Source organism: Pundamilia nyererei, unplaced genomic scaffold (assembly GCF_000239375.1).
Source record: "Pundamilia nyererei isolate P.nyererei 1_Seehausen unplaced genomic scaffold, PunNye1.0 scaffold00039, whole genome shotgun sequence".
Classification (NCBI taxonomy): Eukaryota; Metazoa; Chordata; class Actinopteri; order Cichliformes; family Cichlidae; genus Pundamilia; species Pundamilia nyererei.
The window spans coordinates 1,517,426-1,538,733 of record NW_005187440.1 but is presented as its reverse complement, the minus strand read 5'-3'; the positions used below and the strand labels follow the sequence as shown (position 1 = coordinate 1,538,733).

General features: G+C 40.2%; 5 protein-coding genes across 9 annotated transcripts in view; 2 read left to right on the top strand and 3 right to left on the bottom strand.

Annotated features, from left to right (window-relative positions):
• The window catches only part of nphp4 (nephronophthisis 4), a 173,745-nt gene extending 166,413 nt beyond the window's left edge, over positions 1 to 7,332 (bottom strand). Inside the window, exons 1-3 of one of the 3 annotated variants that reach the window (XM_013910278.1) lie at positions 7,299 to 7,332; positions 6,026 to 6,208; positions 5,373 to 5,510 (exon numbers count right to left, since the gene is read on the bottom strand). In XM_013910278.1, the coding sequence (XP_013765732.1) occupies positions 5,373 to 5,510; positions 6,026 to 6,205 (318 nt within the window). In that variant the 5' untranslated portion in view covers positions 6,206 to 6,208; positions 7,299 to 7,332. Of the gene's footprint in view, positions 1 to 5,372; positions 5,511 to 6,025; positions 6,209 to 6,282; positions 6,350 to 6,532; positions 6,584 to 7,298 lie in introns of those variants that run through there. The other 2 variants (XM_005730733.1, XM_005730732.1) reach the window with 2 other exon arrangements.
• A 2-nt stretch (positions 7,333 to 7,334) lies between these two features.
• Positions 7,335 to 11,493, top strand: dffb (DNA fragmentation factor, beta polypeptide (caspase-activated DNase)). The gene is made up of 7 exons (XM_005730734.2): positions 7,335 to 7,517; positions 8,170 to 8,296; positions 8,409 to 8,594; positions 9,459 to 9,538; positions 9,640 to 9,813; positions 10,172 to 10,272; positions 10,362 to 11,493. The coding sequence occupies exons 1-7, from the start codon at positions 7,404 to 7,406 to the stop codon at positions 10,609 to 10,611; spliced, it is 1,032 nt and encodes a 343-aa protein (XP_005730791.1). The 5' UTR covers positions 7,335 to 7,403; the 3' UTR covers positions 10,612 to 11,493.
• A 5-nt stretch (positions 11,494 to 11,498) lies between these two features.
• On the bottom strand, positions 11,499 to 14,391 carry cunh1orf174 (chromosome unknown C1orf174 homolog). The gene is made up of 4 exons (XM_005730731.2): positions 14,114 to 14,391; positions 13,154 to 13,225; positions 12,574 to 12,942; positions 11,499 to 11,895 (listed from the first exon to the last, which is right to left on the bottom strand). The coding sequence occupies exons 1-4, from the start codon at positions 14,123 to 14,125 to the stop codon at positions 11,755 to 11,757; spliced, it is 594 nt and encodes a 197-aa protein (XP_005730788.1). The 5' UTR covers positions 14,126 to 14,391; the 3' UTR covers positions 11,499 to 11,754.
• Positions 14,392 to 15,643: 1,252 nt separating this feature from the next.
• On the top strand, positions 15,644 to 17,816 carry b3gnt7l (UDP-GlcNAc:betaGal beta-1,3-N-acetylglucosaminyltransferase 7, like). The gene has a single exon (XM_005730727.1). It carries the CDS (start codon positions 15,857 to 15,859, stop codon positions 17,090 to 17,092), a length of 1,236 nt encoding a protein of 411 aa, XP_005730784.1. The 5' UTR covers positions 15,644 to 15,856; the 3' UTR covers positions 17,093 to 17,816.
• cep104 (centrosomal protein 104) overlaps positions 17,607 to 21,308 on the bottom strand; it is a 36,665-nt gene continuing 32,963 nt past the window's right edge. For all 3 annotated transcript variants that reach the window (XM_005730728.1, XM_005730730.1, XM_005730729.2), the window contains one exon: positions 17,607 to 19,869. In XM_005730728.1, coding sequence (XP_005730785.1) covers positions 19,739 to 19,869 — 131 coding nt within the window. In that variant the 3' untranslated portion in view covers positions 17,607 to 19,738. The remainder of the gene's footprint in view (positions 19,870 to 21,308) is intronic.

Genomic DNA, 21,308 nt, shown 5'->3' with positions numbered 1-21,308 from the left:
AAAAAAAGCTAGCGGAGCTCTTGCGGCATGACACAGAGAGGGCCAGGCCCACTTTATCATCATGATAGGATATGATGTGGTTTATATTATTACCCTGGATGGATAATTGGATTTGGATGCTTATTGGGACACCAAGCGGAGTTTTTTTTTTTTTTTTATACAGGCTATGACTATTACGGCGGATCAAAGTAAGGCCATTCACTGTGAGATATTGTTCGATCAAAAGAACATCACGCAGAGGAAAGGGGAGAAAACAGATGGTGACAAAACTGGAAATCATGAATGTGCCATAGCTGTGACTCATTGGTGTCTCTGCACAAAGACTTATGCAACACTCTGCATTTACCAGCCAGCCACAGTTCACAATACTCCTTCCATTAAAAGGGTTTCTCAAAACACCATGTACAACACTCTAAACTCATGAGGCACCTCCAAATTTGGAAGCTACCGAGGAGCTTGCATTGCTCTGATGCAATCATAAAAACAGTGGGTCGCTGGCCTCCGACCAGGAGGCAGAGACCTTCAGATGTTTGATTGAGTGAGAGAACACACACATCCAGCTGTTCTCCAGAAATCTGCTCAAACATAGCAAAATGCCCAGTAAATTATCGTAAATATGATGCAGGGAGACAACATTTTCAAGGAATGCGACTACACAGGGGCACCTTATGTAGTTCACAACTAAAGGGCTTTTCAAAAGAAAGCTTCTGGCAGGTAAATGCAGTCACTCGTCAGACAAGAAGATAATACAGCCCCACCATCAGCAGGGTGACTATTCTGCATCAGAGTGGTTTTAGTTACTGCACAAACTGAAGGTGGCATCCCCAAGATTCTCTTATAGAAGATGTCTTATATGCAAAACTAAAAACCTGACTTTTCTGTAATTTAGAGGGAGGTACATAATTCCTGTTTCCAAAATTTAGCAGTTTAGCAGCTGCCAGAGATCTCTGGATTTAGATGGCACTTTCTTGTAACGACATTAGGGCTCTGTAGGGGTCATACCATCTGCTGAATGGCTCTGGCAGTACTTTTACCTCAAAAATTCTATGTCTAATCTTTTGAGACTTACACGTTGACTCTGCTGTCAGTCCTTTTGAAGGACCTTCTTAGAACAAACTCACTGCTTGCCAGGACCAGAAGCTCACCATTTTGGGGTACAATGCAAACTTGCATAAATTAAAATGAAAATGCAACATGCAATGTGGAACTTCAATATGGCATCCAGTCACAATCACCACATGTAGCAGTCTTTGCAAACTAAAATAATGTATTCATGTAATACATAAAAGACACATTACAGCCACTTCAGTTGTAAATCATTTAACATCCAGTGTTAAAGTAGCTGTTAAGATGAGATGGCTGACTGGCGGACTAATCTACAAGCAAATCTAACAGCACGTCGTGATTTAACAAGACCTCTCTTTTTAAATCTCAGTAATGGCTGAAATATAAAAGCTTGAACTTTTTCACCGCATGCACACTTACATTAAAAAAGTGATTTAAGCAGGTGGGTGGGTAGATGTGTGGATTGACGGCACAGTTACATTTGAAATAAAATACTGTTTTTAAATCAAGGGGATTTATCAGATTCAACTCTGATCTTACTTCTGGTTTGAAAGTAGAAAGGAGGCTTGACATTACAAGGAAAATTCCAATGCTGCCAGCATTGATATAAAGTGAACCCTTAGTAAACTGCATGGTAGGGGCATTAGATGTTAATGCATCAGTGGGAGCTTCTTTGGCAAACTATCCTCACACCTAACCAATAAAGCTCTGGTGATGCACAAAAAGCTACTTGTTGCTATCATGAGTTTACTCACAGTACAGGAAAGTCGCTGGTGGGTTCCTGGCTGAAAAGAGGATCTTTCCATTTGAATATATGGATTCTTTCATTGATCCACATACGAAAATTTGTCCATGTCTTAAGTATTTGGAGCAGCGTGCAGACACTATGAAGCGCCTAGGGGACTAACTCCAGACATCATCCACTCAATCAAGATTTGACCTGGTATATTTCTCTTGTAGGAAACCCACCCAACGGATGAAGATCATCCAAGCTGCGGTGCACTTCAATATCAGTGCGGTATATTTTATCTTTTGTATCTCAAGTCTTTGGCTGTCACAACATTCCCTTCGGTATTTTCAATAAGAAATTGAAAATTTCATCATCAAAGCAGATCTTTCATAGAGTACACCAAGCAGCTTGACATCAAAAATACTTTTTTGTTCCCCGTTTTTGTTCCCCTTGATTACAGAGAAGAAAAGACTCTGAACAGACTGAGACCATGTTTGGAAAAAAAGAAAATGAATCGTAAAGACTAAAGCGCAACAAATCTGACCTTTGACTGAAACTGCATACAACTGCAATCCCAAGTCAATAAACATAAAAATATTAATACATGTGCTAAATCACACCAAGCGTTACATAAGTACTTGTAGCTGTCCCAAAGGGCAATCTTAGTTATGTTGCACCCCTCTGCAACTCTGTTTTCTGGATTGACTGATTTTAACTTCGCCAATCAGAATAAGCCCTCACACCTGGTTATCAGCTCACTAAGTTAACCCAGGGTTTCCCATGCAGGAGACCAACTAGCTAACCAATTACAAGCATGGATAAGTGTACTGGTAGCAGATCAGCTGATTGTTAAACACACAATGCAGACAGAAAGCAACACATCTGCTACAGAAAAAGCAGCAGAGTGTGTGTGTCTGACAGCGAGAGAGAGAGAGAGGGAAAGCACTATACAACAGTTTAATACTAAAAGTCCTATATAAACACGTGAGCGCTTTAAGTGCTTTGCAGTCAATAAGACTGGACAAGATCTATTATAGTAATAAAGTCTACCGTATTTGAAGCCTGGGAAGAGAGCTGGCAAAAATACTCATTGTATAATTTAACAGATTTATCAGTATCACAGCTCTATCATTAGGCCACAGGAGAATCTGATGGAATATAATTGAGTATTTAATTCAATTAATTTTTAAAAGACAGGTTTTAGCTTTTATTCTTTCAGCTGCAGTCTCAGTGGTGTTTTTAAGAGTTTGAGACCAACTAAAGAATAAAAATAAAAAAACAGATTTCTAATGTAGGACATTTGATACAAAAACCACAAATACAAAGGCGCTCTGAATAAACGTGAGACTGAATAAATGTGAAAGTCTAGAATTGGAAGTTACTGGGGGAATTCTTACTGGGGGAAAATTCCTAGATATGAGATTTTATTTAAAAAAAAAAACTTTATCCCATCCTACTATGTGGGTACAGTGGGCAAAGGCTCGTCCAACAATGGTGTCGCTACTTTCCAGAGAATTGAAGGGTCAGGGGGCAAACTCAGGGTTAATTAAGAAGTTATCTGGATAAGACAAAATCCTGCTTTGTACTACAAGCCTCTGGTATCTTCTGAGACTCAATATCTCACTAGCACAACACAGTAGGATAACACTAAACGCCCACTGTATCTTTTTCTTTTTTGAGTAAACAAAAAAAAGAGTGTTTTGGTTGGGAAGCCGGCTTCCAGGGTGCTGTACTGTAATTCAGTCCAGGCAGAAATGCTACCATGGCCAAAGACTCCTCACAAGTTACTTGGCCCATTTTATAGTTCACTGGGTCTTTTGCAGGTTTTGTGTATCAATTGCAAACAACCTCATGCTGATTTCTTAGCAGGACTGCTGATCTTGTTGATTGCACAAGTTAAATCCATGATGACAGTTATAGCAAGGTAGCAGACATGTTTGTTCTTGGTCACTTGTGTGCATGGGCAGATAACTAATGAGTTGCAACTGCGAGCACATTAAATGAGGTACCCTGCTATGTGCACTATTAGATGTTAAGTTTTCTGTAGCTAGTACACAGTCTTGAGTGAAAAGAGTTGATTGATTTTTCAATCACATCTGTTCAGAGAGAGTGTGAAGCAGAGAAGGCTGAGCCAAAGTAGCACAACAAACCAAAGTCTCCACAATGTTACACTGGCAGCTTTTTTTTTTTATGATTGGTTGTCACACAATCATAGAAAGCAAATCACAGCATCTCCAAGGGCAATGGCTTACTCAAAACCCCCCAGCTGGTGCTTAGCAGAACTGCTGAACAGTTACAAATGGACATCTTTCTTTTTTGCCCTGCCGCTGTCGGTCTCATGTGGTCACTCACACTTATTTCAGCCTGTTTGGACTTCACCTAATGGCCCAGAAAGGGCAAAGCTCTCATGTCATTCGTTTCTAGATGAAACTAGCTCAAACACATTTGCTGGCGGCTGAAAATTCCCTCACTTTGCACAGAGGTCATTCTGTCTGAACCTGACACTAAGAGTAATACAAAGTATTGAGAAACATGATGATGTTGCACTACTACTTTTGGCACCATAACACGTGAATTTCAGCAGGCAAACTTCAGTCTCACTGATATGGGGAGATGCGATCACATACTTCTGAGATATGAATCTGTCTGATCCTCCTATTGGTTTTGGCACTGCTGTTACAGGATGAGCTGTACAGTTTGTCTAGTTCATTAAGCTGAACAACTACACACTGTATATTACTCCACACAACTTTAACCTGGGCACACTATCCAAAGTGAACAAAATCAAAACGGGCGAGTAGGGGGTATTTTTGAAATAAAAATTACAAAATTGAAAAACTCTCATTTTTCAATTTGTATAATGTTGTTTTTTGGGGGTTTTTTGGAGGAGGGGCGGGGGGGGGACTAAGCTATTTATTACACTTCACCACATTATATACAATTACCACTGTCAGACAAGTAAAGACTAGTTAATGAACGAGTAAAAGGTCTTTCTAGCAATACTGGACATAATATGTGATTTTTCTATCAATGTAATGAATGACGTGCTTTTTCAGTTATTAGAGTTTCCAGGACTAACTGATCACTGCCATAAAGTGGCACACATCTGTAATACAATCATGATATTTTCTATGAAACTTTGTCTCAAAGTTCTCTCTAATACTAAATTTTTACCTCACAAGGAAATTAGCTCTTCTTCAACTTGCAGGATGAGAAAAAAGAATCGAAATCATCAAATGCAACTGGAATCACTTATTGGCAATCACTTCAGTTTGTAATTTGCTGTGCTTTAGCTGACAGGATCCTCAAGAGCATAGCAGAACTTAGGGAAATCAATGCCGCTAATTTAAAGACGGCTAATTGGTAAAGCTTTTGAGTTGCTTTTAATTAAATAACGGCTGCCCTAAATGAATGGAATTTATGGATGAATACACATTGATTTTACTACATAATCATCGACTCGCCGTTTGCCAAAATAACATGAGAGGGGTTTTTAAAAGAGCCTATATATATGCAACAGCTGTGTGCTGTTTGGAGTAAACTTGTTTCAGTGGGATGCCTGTTAGAGAAGAGTTACCTCATTGAAAGTGATCTTGTTGTTTTTTATTGTCTGAGGGGAGCTCTTCCATGTTTTCCCAAAAAAGTGCTGATGATTTCTGTCAAACAGCGTTGCCCGTAGTTGGTAAGTCACACTTTGTTCTCCCACTGCCTTCTCCTATGAGCAAAAAGGAAGCATATGCATCTTAGAAAAGTCACTGTTAACAAGTGAAGAGTTAAACTTAAATCCTCCTTTATGACTATTATCCAACTTCATGAAAAACACCCCAGAATGAGGTTCCCAATATCTGAATGCTCAATTTTGCATCCCTGTAACTGATAATGCCAGCAAGTAGTGAATGTCAGATTCACTTTGGTACTGTTTGATGCTCTACATATAGACCGAATTTACTAATAATCCCATGACATTGATTGTGTGTTTGATTAAAAAAATGTATGGTTGCCTTCAAATATAACATTTTTCAAAGGTTCGCGATTTTTCTTCAGGCGCAGTGTCACAGAGATGGATACTGAATAGGCCTTATCGTGACTTTTATTTTGACAGTCAATACAAAGTCAAGCTCACAGATTAAAATACATTGAATTTAGGTTTCCTAAACCTCTAGTGAATTGCTATAGCAGAGTTTTTTCTATGTTTTTAATTAGCACTGAAAGCTAACTGTAAACAGTCACCTGGGATGGGAGGTGAGTTGCAGTGACACGGTTGAGGGTGAGCTGGAAGCCGTGGGACTGGGTGAAGCGGCTTTCCACAGCCAGCCTTACGGTTTGGCTGTGCGGGGGAACCATCCGGTTCCTCTCAAACACTTGCTTCCAGTCGTCCGCCATGCTGGGTATGTCTTCTGTTTTTACCATGTCCTTTAGTTAAAATAAACATTAGCCTGACATTGAACAAAAAAACTCAGAAATGTTGAACGCAACCAATGTTTTACTCTGAATTTAGTCTTCTCCATCCGTTCAGATGTTTAAGCCGTGGCCGCCATATTGAAATCAGATTCTATCATTTAGAACAAAGGGGGGATATGTAATAAATTATTTCATCAGGAGCGTTCACGAGGGAGAAACATTATTTGAAAATATACTTAATATACGAACTGTATTTTCTAATGCAAGTCTACATTTTATTCCCGAAATTTAAAATATACAGAAAAATTCGCATTGGCCGCCTATAATCGTTCATACCTTTCAGTTGGTATTTCCCGTCGTGCTGCGTCAGTTGCTATGGTAATACTCATCTTTCCATTTAGATCTTGTATGAACGTCAGCATCTCCAATTTAAAGTTAGTTTATTGCCACACTCGCAATATAAATGTTATTTTCTTTTTAAATCTACACATGTAATAATTATCTTTAATATATTAGTAGAGTATAATTTGTAGGAGGAGCTGTGGCTGTAGTCTTAAGCTGCTATGGCGAACACATGAGCAGCTAATTCAGGGGGGTGCTTAGACTCAGTTCCCCCAGAAGGACACATGCTGCCCATTCTCACAAAACACTGCTGTCTAAAACCAATAGACAGAAAAACAAATTATGCACTGAAAAGAAAAGAGAATGTCAGAATAATCTATGTATTATGATCTGGCAAAAATAGCTCTCCACTTTCAGAGATATATAGCAGAGAAAATCCTAACCAAGTACTGGCCCAGTGTTTGAAAGAGGAAGACAAAAACAGAACTGTGAGAATCCAATGAAAATTTCAAAAGGGATTAAGACAGATGTGTGACTTGTTATCAAGTGTTGCATAACCTATATAAACTGTAACGCTAATAAAGCCATTTGAATTGCATTATTATTGTAATCATTAATATTAACAACGTGTACTTGATATCCAGTGTGTCTACAACACGCGGAATGTTTTCCCCATGAAGATATTACTGTAATGTAAATAAATATAAGTTACTTTCACCACCAATCACGCCACAATAGCAAAGAAAGTAAGGAAAAGCACCAGTAGGGGGCAATCACACACTTCCGCTGCTGCTCCGAGCCTCAAGAGGACAAGAGGAGGAAGAAGAAGGAAGCGGTAGGTACAAACCGAAAACAAAACAGCGAAATGTTCGGGAAAATTAAACCTGTGAAAATTAGGAGTTACAGTGAAAACAGGAAATACGGAATTGCCGCAAAAGATGTGAAGGAACTACTGAAGAAGGCCTGCAATTTGCTACTGGTGAGTCTTGTGGGAATTAGTTAGTTTTTAACAACTTATACGGCTGTTCCGCTTTTTTATCTGAGAGGATGTGACATAAACGTCATCGCTGCTAGTAAACAAAAGAAATTAGGCTTTTATTTTTCCTAATTAGTAGTAACTCGATACGTGATTGGTTTGGTCCCAGATCATCTCCACTGTGAAGAAGATACGACATAAAATAATTTTCGCATCAATTTTAGAGAACTCTGTAAACAGGATGTAAGTGAAAAAGCAACAGTTATGTCACGTTCAGGTCAAAGTGACATGTAGCGTCTACGTTCATATTTCAAGATGCTTTTTTTATTCCGTTTATATTAAATTCTGTTTATGATGGGCTGGGAGCAGAATTCGTTCATTATTAAGTATGGCCTCGGGCACATTTTGTATAAACTCGCTGAAACAAAGAGAAAATGATCTGTTGGTGGAAATCTGTACTGCAGGGATTTGGTTTAATTGGAGTTTACATCGGATAAATAAATCCATTTAATCTGAGCAGACTCTCACAGATGGCTCTCTTATAAAATATGTCAAGTTTAGAGATTAGTTATCTGGTCTAAAAAGCTTCTACTTCTAGTCCACACAACACATTTATCATTGGTATTTTTACCTGTTATGTTCTCCACGAGTCCAGGTGCCACTCTCTGGTGCACGTGTTTGCTTGTATGAGGACGGGACAATAGTGACGGAGGAGTTCTTCCCAACTTTGGCGGATAACACCGAATTGGTTCTTATGTCTAAAGGGCAGACCTGGAGTGGAGGTAGGAGGATCAACACCAGACAAGTTTCTACTGTAAACCTGTGTTTTTATTCTCCCAGTCAGCTAAACTGCTGGATGATTGTGATGTTGCCTAATCTTTATCTGATTTTTAGTTGTGTGTGACATCAGTCAGCTACTCAACACAGACCGGCATGCCGACAGCCTCATTGAAGCAGCGAAGGGGCTCCTCTCTGATGAGAAGTCTTCAAAGAGGCGTAAAATCCTGACAGACCTGCTACAGAACCTGGAGGATAGGTCGGAGCTGGAGGGCAGAGAGGAGGACGAAGACTGGTTCCAAGGTAGCAGCCTTCATCCTCTTGGAGAAGCACTCTTTGTTTTGTTTTAGAGTTCCTCAGACTTTTCCTGTCGTGGCTTCTTTTGAGGTCAAACTCCCAGCCTGTCTGCACAAGACTCAAAGATTACAGTTAGGCCTGTAGGAATTTTGACAGTGACAGTGTTTTGTGAATTTGTCTCTATGTTCCACCACAGTGGATTTTAAAGCAAACAATCAAGATGTGATTGGAGTGCAGACTTTCAGCTTTAATTCAAGGGATTTAACAGGCTTGCTGAGCCTTGACCTATGAGGGTCATAAAGGGTGGAGGCTGCCCTGCCCTACTGCTCTCTGCTGGACTTTGCTACTTCTTCACATGTACTGTGAATAATAATATAAAATATAATAATTAATAAATAAAGAGATTTAAATAAAAAAAAACTAACTTTTGAGCCTCTGAAAATGGAGCTTATGTATAAAAAGGACTCGAATTCCCAAACAGTTAATGCAACACTTTGATCAAACCCCTTGAGATAAAGCTGAAAATCTGCACTTTAATCACATTTTGATTGATTTTAAAATCCATTATGGTGCTGTACATAGGCAATATTACAAATATTGTGTCAATGTAAAGAAATCCCTTTAAAGAAAATCACTATAAGACATGTGCTACTGTTACTAGAGAACTGGGAAACCGTGAATAGATTAAGTCAGTCATGTGTCTTTTTCCAGTATAAAAGCATTGTGAAGACTCAACACCATTATATTTGGAAAAAAATGTTTGAGCAGTGTGACTACGTCTGTATAATTGATCACTTTTTCACAGATGTTTCTCTTGATGTGAGTCTAAATGAATCTGTTGAGCATCTTGTTATTTGTGTTTCTCTTCAGGTGTTGATTCTCGATTTAAAACAAAGTCTGCCTACATGAAGTACAACTGTGAGAGCAGGATACGCGGCTACTTGAAAGAGGTAAACTTGGGAGCCAGGGAACACTCTGTACCTGAGGTCTCTACAGGATTGCTCCACAGTCAGCTGTTCTAACAGTTTGTGTTTTTTGTTGTTTTTGTCAGCTGGATGATGCCACCAAATCCATACAGAAAGCAAAAGTGAGGGCAGAGTTTTTGAAAACCTCCCAGAGCCTCGCAGAAATGCTGAAAACAGCCAAGTATAATGGCTGCTACTTTGACAGGACTGAAAAGCAACCAGATCGCCTTTGTACTCAGGAGGGATGGTTCACCTGCCAGGTACTACAAGAATACAAGCTGTGAGGTATTAAGAGGTCTAACAGAGTTGAATGGGCATGAGAAACAAATGCAGGCAACATGAGTTTTACACTGTCACAGACAGGCTTTTGAGCTCTGAGGGAAAGACTCTTGAATCTGTACAGAGTAGCTGGGATCTGCTCCAAATGACTTGTCCGAGGTTAGTTGTATGTGAACAGAAGAGTCGGAGACAAAAGTGCACTGTGGTGTGAGAATCAGAGCAAAGATAAAAAGTAGTGTTTAACTCGGCTTAACAGTCATTACATTTAAAATGTCTCAAAAATATTAAGTCCAGATGTGCTTCAGACTAAGTTCCTCTTCCTCTAAATTGCGTCCTCAGGGATCATTTGATGAGAAAGTGTGCAAATCTCTTCACTCTATCAACCCCTATGGAAGCCGCGAGGGCAGGATTGTCTTCAGCACTTGGAATTTGGACCACAGGTTCACGCCGCCTTTAGTTTATTTACAAGACTTTTGAGTTTGTTTTTTTGCTTTACATCCTTTCATGCAATTCTTCAATTTGTTTCCAGGATTGAAAAGAAGAGGACAGTTATTCCCGCTCTGCTGGAAGCTCTGCAGAATCACAGGAGCACTGACATCAACCTGAACTACTTCTACCAACTCCTGTTCACGAGGGAAAACCTGAAGCTGGTCCACATCGTCTGCCACAAAAAAGGAGCTCACAACCTGCAGTGTGACACCAAGAAGATCTATACTAATGCCACCAAGGATCTAAAAGCAAAACAGAAGCCCAAAGTAAAGAAACGGCGCATGACTTGAAGTGCTGTGACAAATGAGTGGACTGTGATTTGTTTGATGGACTTGGTAAATAATTAACTCTGAAAAGAACCCATCACATCAGCTGGAAAGGTAAATTTGCCTTTGCAATCTCCTCGACGTAGTCGTGACATTAGCTTCTGAGCTCCAAACCCACCATGCTGAGCTTTAATTTCATATTGGAAGTGATCGACCACACTTAAGAAACCATGAAATTCATTTATTTGTTCACTGTATTGGCACTGTGATGTAAAGTACACAAATTAAGTACAAAGATGATAACGAATCATGCATTTACTGAGAATGCTGCATAAATGTGAAAAGCAAATTGACATAAATAAGGCAGTAAATATATAAAATATTTGGACGGTTTAGAACAGTCATGTAAAAAATACAGGCGACAACATCTAGTGCAATTACTGTTAACCTCTTGATTAGATTACATTTTCACTCAGGTTTAAATTATCCAGTCTTTCAGACTGCAGTCTTGTATGAGGAACCTTTGTTTTGTTTTTTTTAAACAACACTCTCTTACAAATTTTAGAAGAACCCTCTCAGGGAAAATTAATTCATTACATTGATTATGTATTGATACAGATGTTATATATTTCAAAGCTGCCAGAAACGTGAGCACACACACGAGTTGAGGATGAAGAGACACTTGGTGAATTACTTTTATGCAGAAAACTGTTGAAGATGTTCAGCTTACGCAATGAATTTGTGCTATTAAAGCTCTCAGTACAGATGTTCATGCTCCATCCCTCCTCATTACAGACGTGTAATCTAAACTTAGACTGAAATTGTCACTCTGTTGCTCTTGTCAGCATGTAACATTGGCAATTAATCAGTTTATTTGTATGGGAAAACAAAAACTTAAATCCAGCATTTTCTGCTGCGCTCAGGATTTCAATTTTCTACACAAAGTGCTATAAACACTTATGTGAGCATACATTCAGCAATAATTTCACAAACATTACTGCATTTACTCACATTGGCCATTTTCATTTTACTATTGCAGTTATGACTTTTTAAAAATCTAATTACTGATTGAATGCAATGATTGAGCAGGTAGTTTTCTAAGTGCTGAGAGGTTTAATGTCTTTTCACGAGCAGAACTTTCTCAGTTATAAGAGCGGCAACTCTTCACTAAGTGCCCACCCCGTTGTCTTGCTGCACACCGCTAAAATCCACCTCGTCTTCATCGCTGTCCTCTCTAGCGTAGTAATGTCGCCTCCTGTTCTTCCTTTGGGCGCGGCTAGAAGACGAGGATGATCTTTCAGGAAAATCCTGTGGGATGAATCCGTATTTAGAATTCATTTAATGCAACATTATTTTCACCAATTGTGCTGAAGATATAACTGCAGGAATGATGGGCCTAGAGATGTGGTGGGAGTGGGGGGATAAAATCTATGTGTATTGATAAAATTAAAGTTATCAGTGAGTAACAAATCTAACTAGGGGTTGTTACTGCTCTCATATTACTCCAGCCCTGCTTATAAGAGGGTGAAATGTCAGTTTATTTAATGTTAACTGTGAGTGAGACCAGAAAAAGAGAAGGAAAAAAAAAATCAGCAATCACATTTATTTGAGAAAGAATCCAAACCTCAAGGCGAACTTAAAATGTATACGTTAGGGACTCCTGGCACAGTGAGGCTTTTATGTAACAACTCGTGGTCTTCTACTCTGCACATTATTGCCCATCTTGTGTTTTATTAGCAGGAAGAGCCTTTTGGTACATCCAATAATGCACCAATGTCAAGGTCCAAATGTATAACAAGTCTAACATATCTTTCAACTCCCATGTCTATTGCAAAACACCCTAGAAGTGCAGCTTTAAATGAATAGATATGGATGATGATTCTTCTGAACTGATCATCAGTAAGCAGACGTTTTCTTTACCAAACAAAAAAAAAAAAACAACAAACAACCCTGTTTCCCCCAGGAATTAAAACAAACGTGCCTCACCTGTACAGCATCCAAGTTTCCAAAGAACTGCTCCACAGGAAGGATCTGATTACTGTCATCATCTGGGAACATAATTCTGCTTGTTTCTTCATAATCCATATGCTCAGGCTCATATTTGTCCCAGATGCTATTCATTACGCAGCTGTCTGAATCCTGTCCCATCATCAGCGTGTTCTCTTTACCTTCCTGTCCTTCATGCTCTGGTGATGCTGAGCACCTCCTCCTGCCAGAAGACTGGTGGCATTCACAGCTGATGCAGGAGTCTCTCTCCAGAGGACCAGCTGCTTTAGTGTTCCCAACTGCTGAGCTGCTCTCAGATGACGAGTTCGCCATTGGACTTTTCACACATCTCCTCCTTGCAGCAGATGTCTATGATACAAAAGTTAAGGAACAAAGTTAGGATGATGTTGGGGTAACCACAGCGGGACTCCACTTCAGTAATCAGATCCAGTTAATTTGGAGCAACTCACAGCTGTCCGGTGTAGGGGTTACAGCTGTAGGGGTGTAGATAACTATAACTCCTGCCTTTCTTTTTGACTCATCACACATCTGCAGCATTATGTACACAGACAAAACAAACCTTTCTGGAGTTTCTGGTCTCAGAGCTGCTCTTCCTCTTTCTTGGCTTCAAATGATCAACTTCACCAGGCATCTGCAAAGTATCATGATGTTTGTTTATATCAAGTACTTTATTAATGCAATGACATCGTGGGGAAAAAAACAAACTATGGTTTTAGTCAGCTGAGAGGAAGCCGTCATAATGCCAGCGTTTGCTCCTGCTAAGCAGAACATTAGCAAATGTTTTCACTCCACTCAGTAAAAGAAACTAAATTTATCGGACAGCTGTTTAACGGGGACAGTTTTAGAATTTTCGCTTGCATACAGATTTGTCATTTTCCATTTTAAACACTGTCTTAACAAAAAAAAATTTAATAGTGGACAACGTCAATGGATAGCTATAAAGCTGGCTCTGCAGTCCCGCTGAGCTGCTTAAACCCTCCAACAGCACCCCTCTATCCTCCGCCGGCTAAACTCCTGCTAATTTACTGGCAAATTAAAGTCACGTTACTCGTCAACTATGACCCAGTTCTTCCAGTACATCCCTAATCCCTCCAGCGTTGCTTTTTCACATGTAGACGTGCCCGAGCTACGCCGAATGTAAGTCCATAAAAGGCAGCTGATAGTTGAACTGCTAAGACAACACCTGCTCAGCACAGCAGCTAGCTTTCGCCTAGAAAAATCAAAGCAATATCGTCGGAAAATAACCCACCCACCCCCAGTCAAAAATGCCCCGGGTATCATAATGTGAACCATGCTAGTTATGTTGCTAGAACAATGACTCCAGCCGTCTGTATCGGTACAATAACACCAACACGAAGGTCACGACGAAGCTAGGCGTCACTAAACACAACAAAAACGCCTAATTTCGACATCTCGGCAACAAGCTAATGCGGCCAGCTACGAGCTAACAGTAGGAGAGAAAAAAATAACTAATTTGACCTGCCTGCCGGTTTTCTCATTTAATTAAACATGTACTTACCTTATGTATCATTTGCCGGCGTGGATATTTAGGTTTTTCAGCTACGATATTGAAAGTTTACACCACCTTGGGGTTTTCTGGCTTTCCAATCGGCTGGCTTCAACTAGCGACTAAACAACGGCGATAATTTTACGACGTAAGCGCTCCCCGCCGCCTACCCGGTGTATTTCCTGCTGGTGAGGTTCACTCAGAGGTCTGCAGTTTCAATATCAGGACGTCCTCTGCGCCACACTACACCGCCATCGACGCCACCCCGTACTAAAGAGCATTAGAGAAAATAGAGAAAAAAATAAGTATATCTTAAAATGCACGTGTTATTTTATATTTATATATATAATATTAGATTTCTATTACAAAATATATATGTAATTAAAAGTAGTTTAGTTCGAGGGGTTTGTAAATGCTTTTTACTAGATCTATTTTTCTATGTATGTTATTTTCCCCCACTATTTTAATATTTTCTTTTTTGACAAACTTGGCTTTCTCCACTTTTACGCCATCTCAGTGATTCTGCGGGAGTTTTTTCCACCCATCTCGTGACTTGTGCTAATGAAAGGGGTTCTCGTGACACGCTGGTTCACAGTAAGCTCGTATTTCTCCGTGTTATTTTGAGAGATTGGACAATCATACGTAAAATTCCAGTTCACGCCATGTTTCAAAGTTTGGCTTTTGTTTAGCAGTGACGTATGAAGGAGGAGATTCCGGAAGTCGAATGCAGTTCCAATCGATGTCCACAAGATGGCGCAATAAGGTTTTTAAAGAAGCGTCTAATTCTTTTAGTCAGCCAACAGATCACACTGGCTTCGGTTTTAACAGCTATGTAATAATTTAGAACATACAGTTGACTCTGTCCGGTAACAAAACAATAAATAAACATAATTTAGAAATCATTTCATGTTCTGTCATTCATCGAACAGTTCCAGTCAGGAGGCTATTGATTGCCTCCCTCTCCTCCAGAGCAACCGACAACAACACGCGGCAACAGATGGTGGGGCCCCACGGATCTCGGCGTCACGAACTCCGTGTGGGATTGTTGTACGTTAGGAGACAGAAATGACCGAGACAGCTCGAGGAGGGCTGTAGTCCAGTATTTCTCACCTAGCACTGGAATTAAAATTGGACTGTCAAACTTCTTTAGAAAATCATCATTGCTGTTCCTTTATAAACGCTTTGGTGTTTGTTTTATTCCTCACACGTAGATGGTTGTTGAATTATTTCTGAATCATTGCGTTGTATTTTAGTTCTGTTTTCTATCACTTGTAATCATGAAAATTAACGCGGATTAAAGGAGCTACTGATATTTAATATTAAGAATAAGATAAGGTTGTGGTGGCTAGTGGATCGCAAAACCTGGTGAACAGTGTGTGTGTGTGTGTGTGTGTGTGTGTGTGTGTGTGTGTGTGTGTGTGTGTTAGACAGAGAGAGAGAGAAATGGGATATCTGCCGGTCCCAGATCAGTTTAGTTCATTAAGGGGAGGAGATATTTGGGGGGTGGGGTGAGATAGTGGTATCCTCCATCAGGTCTCCAGATAGTCTGTGTGGAGCCAAACCCTGAGAAGAAGCTTCGGGACGAACTAGACAGCAAAAGGGACGAATGTGTGACTTCACTCTGCGCTGTCATGGTCAAGAAGTGGCCAAGGAGACACTTGACTGAGCGCTCTTACCCGGTGTCTTCCTGAGGTGCGCACAGTTGTGAAACATTATGAAGGCATCTGAGGGTCCCAGCGTGTCACGGTGACAGCAATGGATCACTTTTTTCGTAGAAAGCGGATCCCCGCTTTTCTGAAACCTCTGTTGAGTCTGTCTCTGATCTTTGCGTCTTTTCTCATGATCCAAAAGCTGAAACTGTCGGAGAAAGACGCAGTGGGGGTTAAACATGTGAGGGATCCGGCCTGGTGCGGCTCTGAGTGTTTTTCATTCAAGAAGACAGTTCTGACCAGTTCGGGGACCTCAGATTCTCCCGTGTCCGTCAAGGATTTGGAGATACAGCGGGTCCCGAATGTAACTCGGTCTTCTTGGGACGCGCAGGTTCTCAACTGTAGCGCGGACGCATCGGTGAGGACCCAGGACTGGTTCCGGCGCTTGGACCAGAGATTTCACCAGTTTGTGCTTCACAGACACTGCAGGTATTTCCCCTTGCTCATCAATCACCCGGAGAAGTGCGCCGATAGAAACGTTCACCTCCTTGTGGTGGTCAAGTCCGTTATCGAGCAGCACGACCGGAGGGAGGCCGTGCGTAAAACCTGGGGGAAGGAGCAAACCGTGAATGGGAAGAAAATTAAAACTTTGTTTTTACTCGGAAGCCCAAACACTGGCAAAGACGCCAAGAACCTACAGAAACTGATCGAGTATGAGGACCAAATCTTTGGGGACATCCTGCAGTGGGACTTCATGGACACTTTCTTCAACCTGACTCTGAAAGAGGTAAATTTTCTCAAGTGGTTCTATATCTACTGCCCCAAAGTGCAGTTTATATTTAAGGGGGACGATGATGTGTTTGTGAACACGCACAACCTCCTGGAGCTCATCGACTTCAAAGTGGAGCAGCGCAAAGCGGCCAACTTATTTATGGGGGACACCATCTCCAAGGCGATCCCCATCCGAAACCGACAGAGCAAATATTACATCCCCAAGGAGTTGTACGACAAGCCGTATCCACCCTACGTGGGAGGTGGGGGGTTTCTGATGTCCGCCTATTTAGCCCGAAGGCTCTTCGTGGCCTCGGAGGGCGTGGAGTTGTACCCCATTGACGATGTGTTTTTGGGGATGTGCCTGCAGAGGCTCCACTTATCCCCAGAGATGCATCCGGGCTTCAGGACATTCGGCATTACCAGACGCAGGGCGAGCACAATGAACACAGAGCCCTGCTTTTATAAAAACCTAATCGTGGTCCACAAACTGAGCGCGCAGGAGCTGCTCAGGATGTGGAGCGTGGTGCACAGCCAAGACCTGATCTGCGCACAAAAAACTTCGATATGATTGACAGAAAGTATAAAGTAAATGCATTCACTAAATCTGAGCTCACGGAAAGTCTTCTTTGGCCGATCATACTTGATTATCTTTACGCAATCTGCGGAGTCACGTTAATTTTTCCTTTACCGTTAGACATGGAAGATGAACTGAATTTAATACTGTGTGTCACATTAAAACGGTTGATTTGTTTTCAGCTGACTCGGCAGGTTGGCGCTCTCCTCTCCACTTCTGTATGGGTTGATTTTCCGTTTTGTAAAAACCACTAGAGCACAGCTTTTGCATTGTGAAAGCATCTGTGTTTCTGTGCCATTCCAGACTGTATTGCCTTAATCTGAATTTTAAAACGTATTTAGAAACGTAGATGTAATAAACCCACGGGTGTTCGTGCAGGTGCGAAAAAGACTGACTTGTTACATCCAAGTGTTTCCCTTAAGCTTTCTTTTCCGACTTCAGGATTTCATTGCAACGTTCAAGTGCAACATGCGACTACATGATTTACAGCATAGAACACACAGCTGCATTCATATTTGAATGATTATTTTATTGAATAGAAATTGTAAATTGTAAAAATCTAATTATGGGTATTTTAAAGATAATATATTGGTTCTGTTTTACCTTGTTTTGTAAGATTTACAGAGGCAGCCTTGAAACCAAAGAAACCACATGTGTAACACTGTAAATTCATGTGTGTTAGTGTCAATAAAACCAGAGCTCTCTTGTAAACACTGAATAACGTTGCAAAACTTGATTGATATGTGTTTTATATTGCTCAACAATAATCCTGGAAGTTGGACACTGCCCATTTTTTTAATACACAGGGGGCTCCTAAACAGAGCCGTGTATTACATGTAACTTTTATGGGGAATTTTGATTACATGGAAGCACATGTGCAATAATCCCTGAATAATGATTTATTTAACAAATACATCTGCAGAAAAAAAGAAGTCAAAATGCTGTTGACTACAAATGCATGAACACAACTTTTACATCTACTTTTGCTGCAGCTCTCGGTACAGAAGCATACTAAAGCAAGTTGTTTCCCCACTAAATACAACATACGCTCACATTAACTTTATTACCGTTTCCAGATACATCACAATCACTTTGTCGTCATCATAACACTGTGCAGAACAACAGGAGCACAACTGAAGAGATAATTATAAACCAGGCTTAATGTTATATGTAGGATTTAACTTTTTAGCTTGTGATTCTATCAGTTTGAAGCCAGTGATGTGATTCTGAACACTGGAGGGAAAACCATGTGGTGTACATACAGTATGTAGCATATTCATGTCCACTTCTTTCCTCATTCTAGCAGTGCTGTTTCACTCAGAGACCTACTTTGTCTCATTTTACTTCTACTTCATACTATCAGTAGGCATTGTGGAGGGAAGTAAGTCACTGCAGTGTGCTAGAAATTCAGCAGTAAAACATCATCCTTTGGCAAAGTGCTATTTCTATATAGAATTCTTATAAAAGGAAAGCAAATATGTAAACAGTTGGCTAAGTGTGAAGTCGACAGCAAAGCTTCCCTCAAAGCAAAGAACATCTTCTGCTTGTAACTAAACTGTGATCTCGTTCCGCCTCCTGTTACTGGGTGTGCAAGAAGGTATGAGTCATCGTCTTCTGAAGGGATGTAGCAATTAGACATATTTTTACTGAAACTGCGACGGTTACCCATAGAAGTTTCTCAACCCATTCATCTGGTGTAGTCCGATTCTACACAAGAAACTGTTGATTTTAGTTCCATGGGACAGCTAGCTATCTGCAAGGTGGATGGATCAGAGGATGAAATCTTAAAAGGTCCAAACTTGCACTAGCACATTTACATAGATGAAGGCAATAAGCCTCTTCAAACTCTACAATTTGAAGGTTAGGATAAAATAAATGTTTACATGCTACACTTGTTTGTTTGTTTTTTAGGTGTGAGAAAATCATTGCGATAGCACGTTTATACGCGAGAGCTTGTACTGCAGTTTAAGGATGTATAAATTATAAATTGCAGATAACCACTCAGAAACTAATCATAAAACCTCACTACACTGGTTGCATTATGAGGGGTCAACTTCTAAAACACAAGCCTAAAGTTCTATCACCCTGTACACTGCTGCTTTACCTTTACACAAACTCTGTTTAAAATCCATCTTGTGAGTCACACAAAGTCACAGTTGGGAAGTGCGGTCCAACAGTGAGGGACTACCCGTTAAAGCTGTACAATTCCTCTAAATGGCAGTGAAAAAAAGAGCCTCAAAACCAACAAATCCTATAAGGGGATTTCAGCAAACAGCACTGTGTGCCTATGTTTACTTGACAGGTGTGTGAGAGGCTAGAGGCTTGACGTGTAGTGAAAAGCATTTTCTGTTCTGTGTGAACTTTGTCGCACATAACAGGATTAGAATTTACGTCATTGTCTCAACAATGGGTAAAACACCGTGTTGTAATTCTGTGATCTTATAAGACTTTAAATATATTAATGGCTTTAATCATAAAGTAATAATGGCTTTAAATATATTGCATATGTCAGTGAATACATCTGAAGCGTCTCAAAAGTGCCCGAATGTGGAAATAATGGAGTGGGTGGGGTCGTCTGGTACTGTTGGCTTTCTCCTGTTGAAGTGTGAGGGGACGTCTCTGGGCTTCTTCAGACCAGCTTTAACGCTTCCCTGGTGGATACCCTCTGGCTAAAGGAGCCAGTGATGGGATTCGGCTGCCCCTGCCCATGGGCCTGGCTCTGGCTCCATATGACCTGACCTGCTTTAGCTTGGTTCCACCGAAAGCTCTGCCTGGAAACACCAAAACACATATGCACAAACAAAATGGTACTTTACAGTAAACTGATAGAGGAATAATAAAGCAGGGAGCCTTTATATTCTTGCATGCACTTTGTCATTAACCTCCCAAGACCTGGCCTAAAAATATTATGTAAAAGTATTATGTAAGAAAGGGCTTTGAAAGAACCAGTAAACCTGTATCCTAGCTTATCTGAGTCATTAACACAAATATGCTGAATAATGTTTTACGTTATAATGCTACCAATAAAAATTAGCAACTCCCTTTGAGTCGTGTGATCTGATATAAATTTTTTTTCGAAAACCTGGTTCACTATTGTCTGTTTGATGTATTCAGAGGACCAGCTATCTTGGTGATAATGGTTAGCATCATCCTGTTTTCCTGTTTAATGCTACATACTGCAAAATGTAGGTACTGTCTAAATATTGAATTGATAACGACAGGGGAGCTACAGTTTAATGCGCTTGTAGGATAAATATTATTAATCATACTGATCAACAGGGTCAAAGAAGAAATCAAACTTTTATCTGATCTGTGTGTGTGTGTGTATTCTTATTACACATTCTAAGAATTATTATACCACAAAACTTCAAAGCCCTACATTAAATAATATGTATTATGTAAATGTAAGGTGAATGTGATCATTTTATCATTGCCCAGGCTCTTCAAAAGCTGGTGTATCCTCCTTTGAGCTTTCACCTTCACACTCTAATGTCTGGCCCTCCTCCACTTCCTCTCATGACAGCGCTACGTTGCACAATTTTGAGTAAAATCCTTTCTGTCTCACCTTGTCCTCCACCACAAAGGACACCGAATGAAAGTAACTATGTGATTTTTAGTAACAGAATCATAACATCTGTAAAAACCTGTTAGCCCAGCCCCAACAAATGAGTTGTCAGCAGATAGCACAGGATTTCCTCTTGGCAGAAGACGCTGTAGATTACATAAAAATTCTCAGTCGTGCCCTCCACAGAGGAGAAGAATAAATTGTTCAGGAGACAGTGGCGTGTCTAGAAAATTTTTGTTGGGGGGGGCAGGTAGGGGCACAGATTTGGAGAAGGGTGGCAGATGTAATTGGCAGATAATGTCTAAAAAAAAATTTCTACCAACCGTTTTCCATAATTCAATAATCCTATAAACCGAATGCACTTTTAACTCTTATTAGAATGAGATTTTAACCACTACGGTGCAAAGTTTTTAGATACTGTGTTGATAAAGTACAAGAGATACAATCAGTGCTTTGTCAGTGTTTATTCAGCATTCAAGGACAGCAATATTTGCATAGTATTTTTACTGACATATAGTGCACATATGTTTTGGGCAAAAACATTTTTGAATATTAAAATACGAACATTTGTAACAAACAATTGGCAAATTAGCCAATGCCAATGTAAAACTTTATCTGCCTGTTAAAAAAAGAAGATAATCTTCT

Excerpts from the sequence above, each read along its gene's own strand:
- cunh1orf174 (XM_005730731.2), bottom strand. Across the intron at positions 12,943-13,153 it reads AGACCAGAAACTCCAGAAAG|ACATCTGCTGCAAGGAGGAG; the intron begins GTTTGTTTTGTC and ends TTTGTATCATAG. Across the intron at positions 11,896-12,573 it reads GAAACTTGGATGCTGTACAG|GATTTTCCTGAAAGATCATC; the intron begins GTGAGGCACGTT and ends TTCATCCCACAG.
- dffb (XM_005730734.2), top strand. The coding sequence starts at position 7,404 with ATGTTCGGGAAAATTAAACCTGTGAAAATTAGGAGTTACAGTGAAAAC. Across the intron at positions 7,518-8,169 it reads AGGCCTGCAATTTGCTACTG|GTGCCACTCTCTGGTGCACG; the intron begins GTGAGTCTTGTG and ends CCACGAGTCCAG. Across the intron at positions 8,297-8,408 it reads AGGGCAGACCTGGAGTGGAG|TTGTGTGTGACATCAGTCAG; the intron begins GTAGGAGGATCA and ends TCTGATTTTTAG.
- b3gnt7l (XM_005730727.1), top strand. The coding sequence starts at position 15,857 with ATGGATCACTTTTTTCGTAGAAAGCGGATCCCCGCTTTTCTGAAACCT.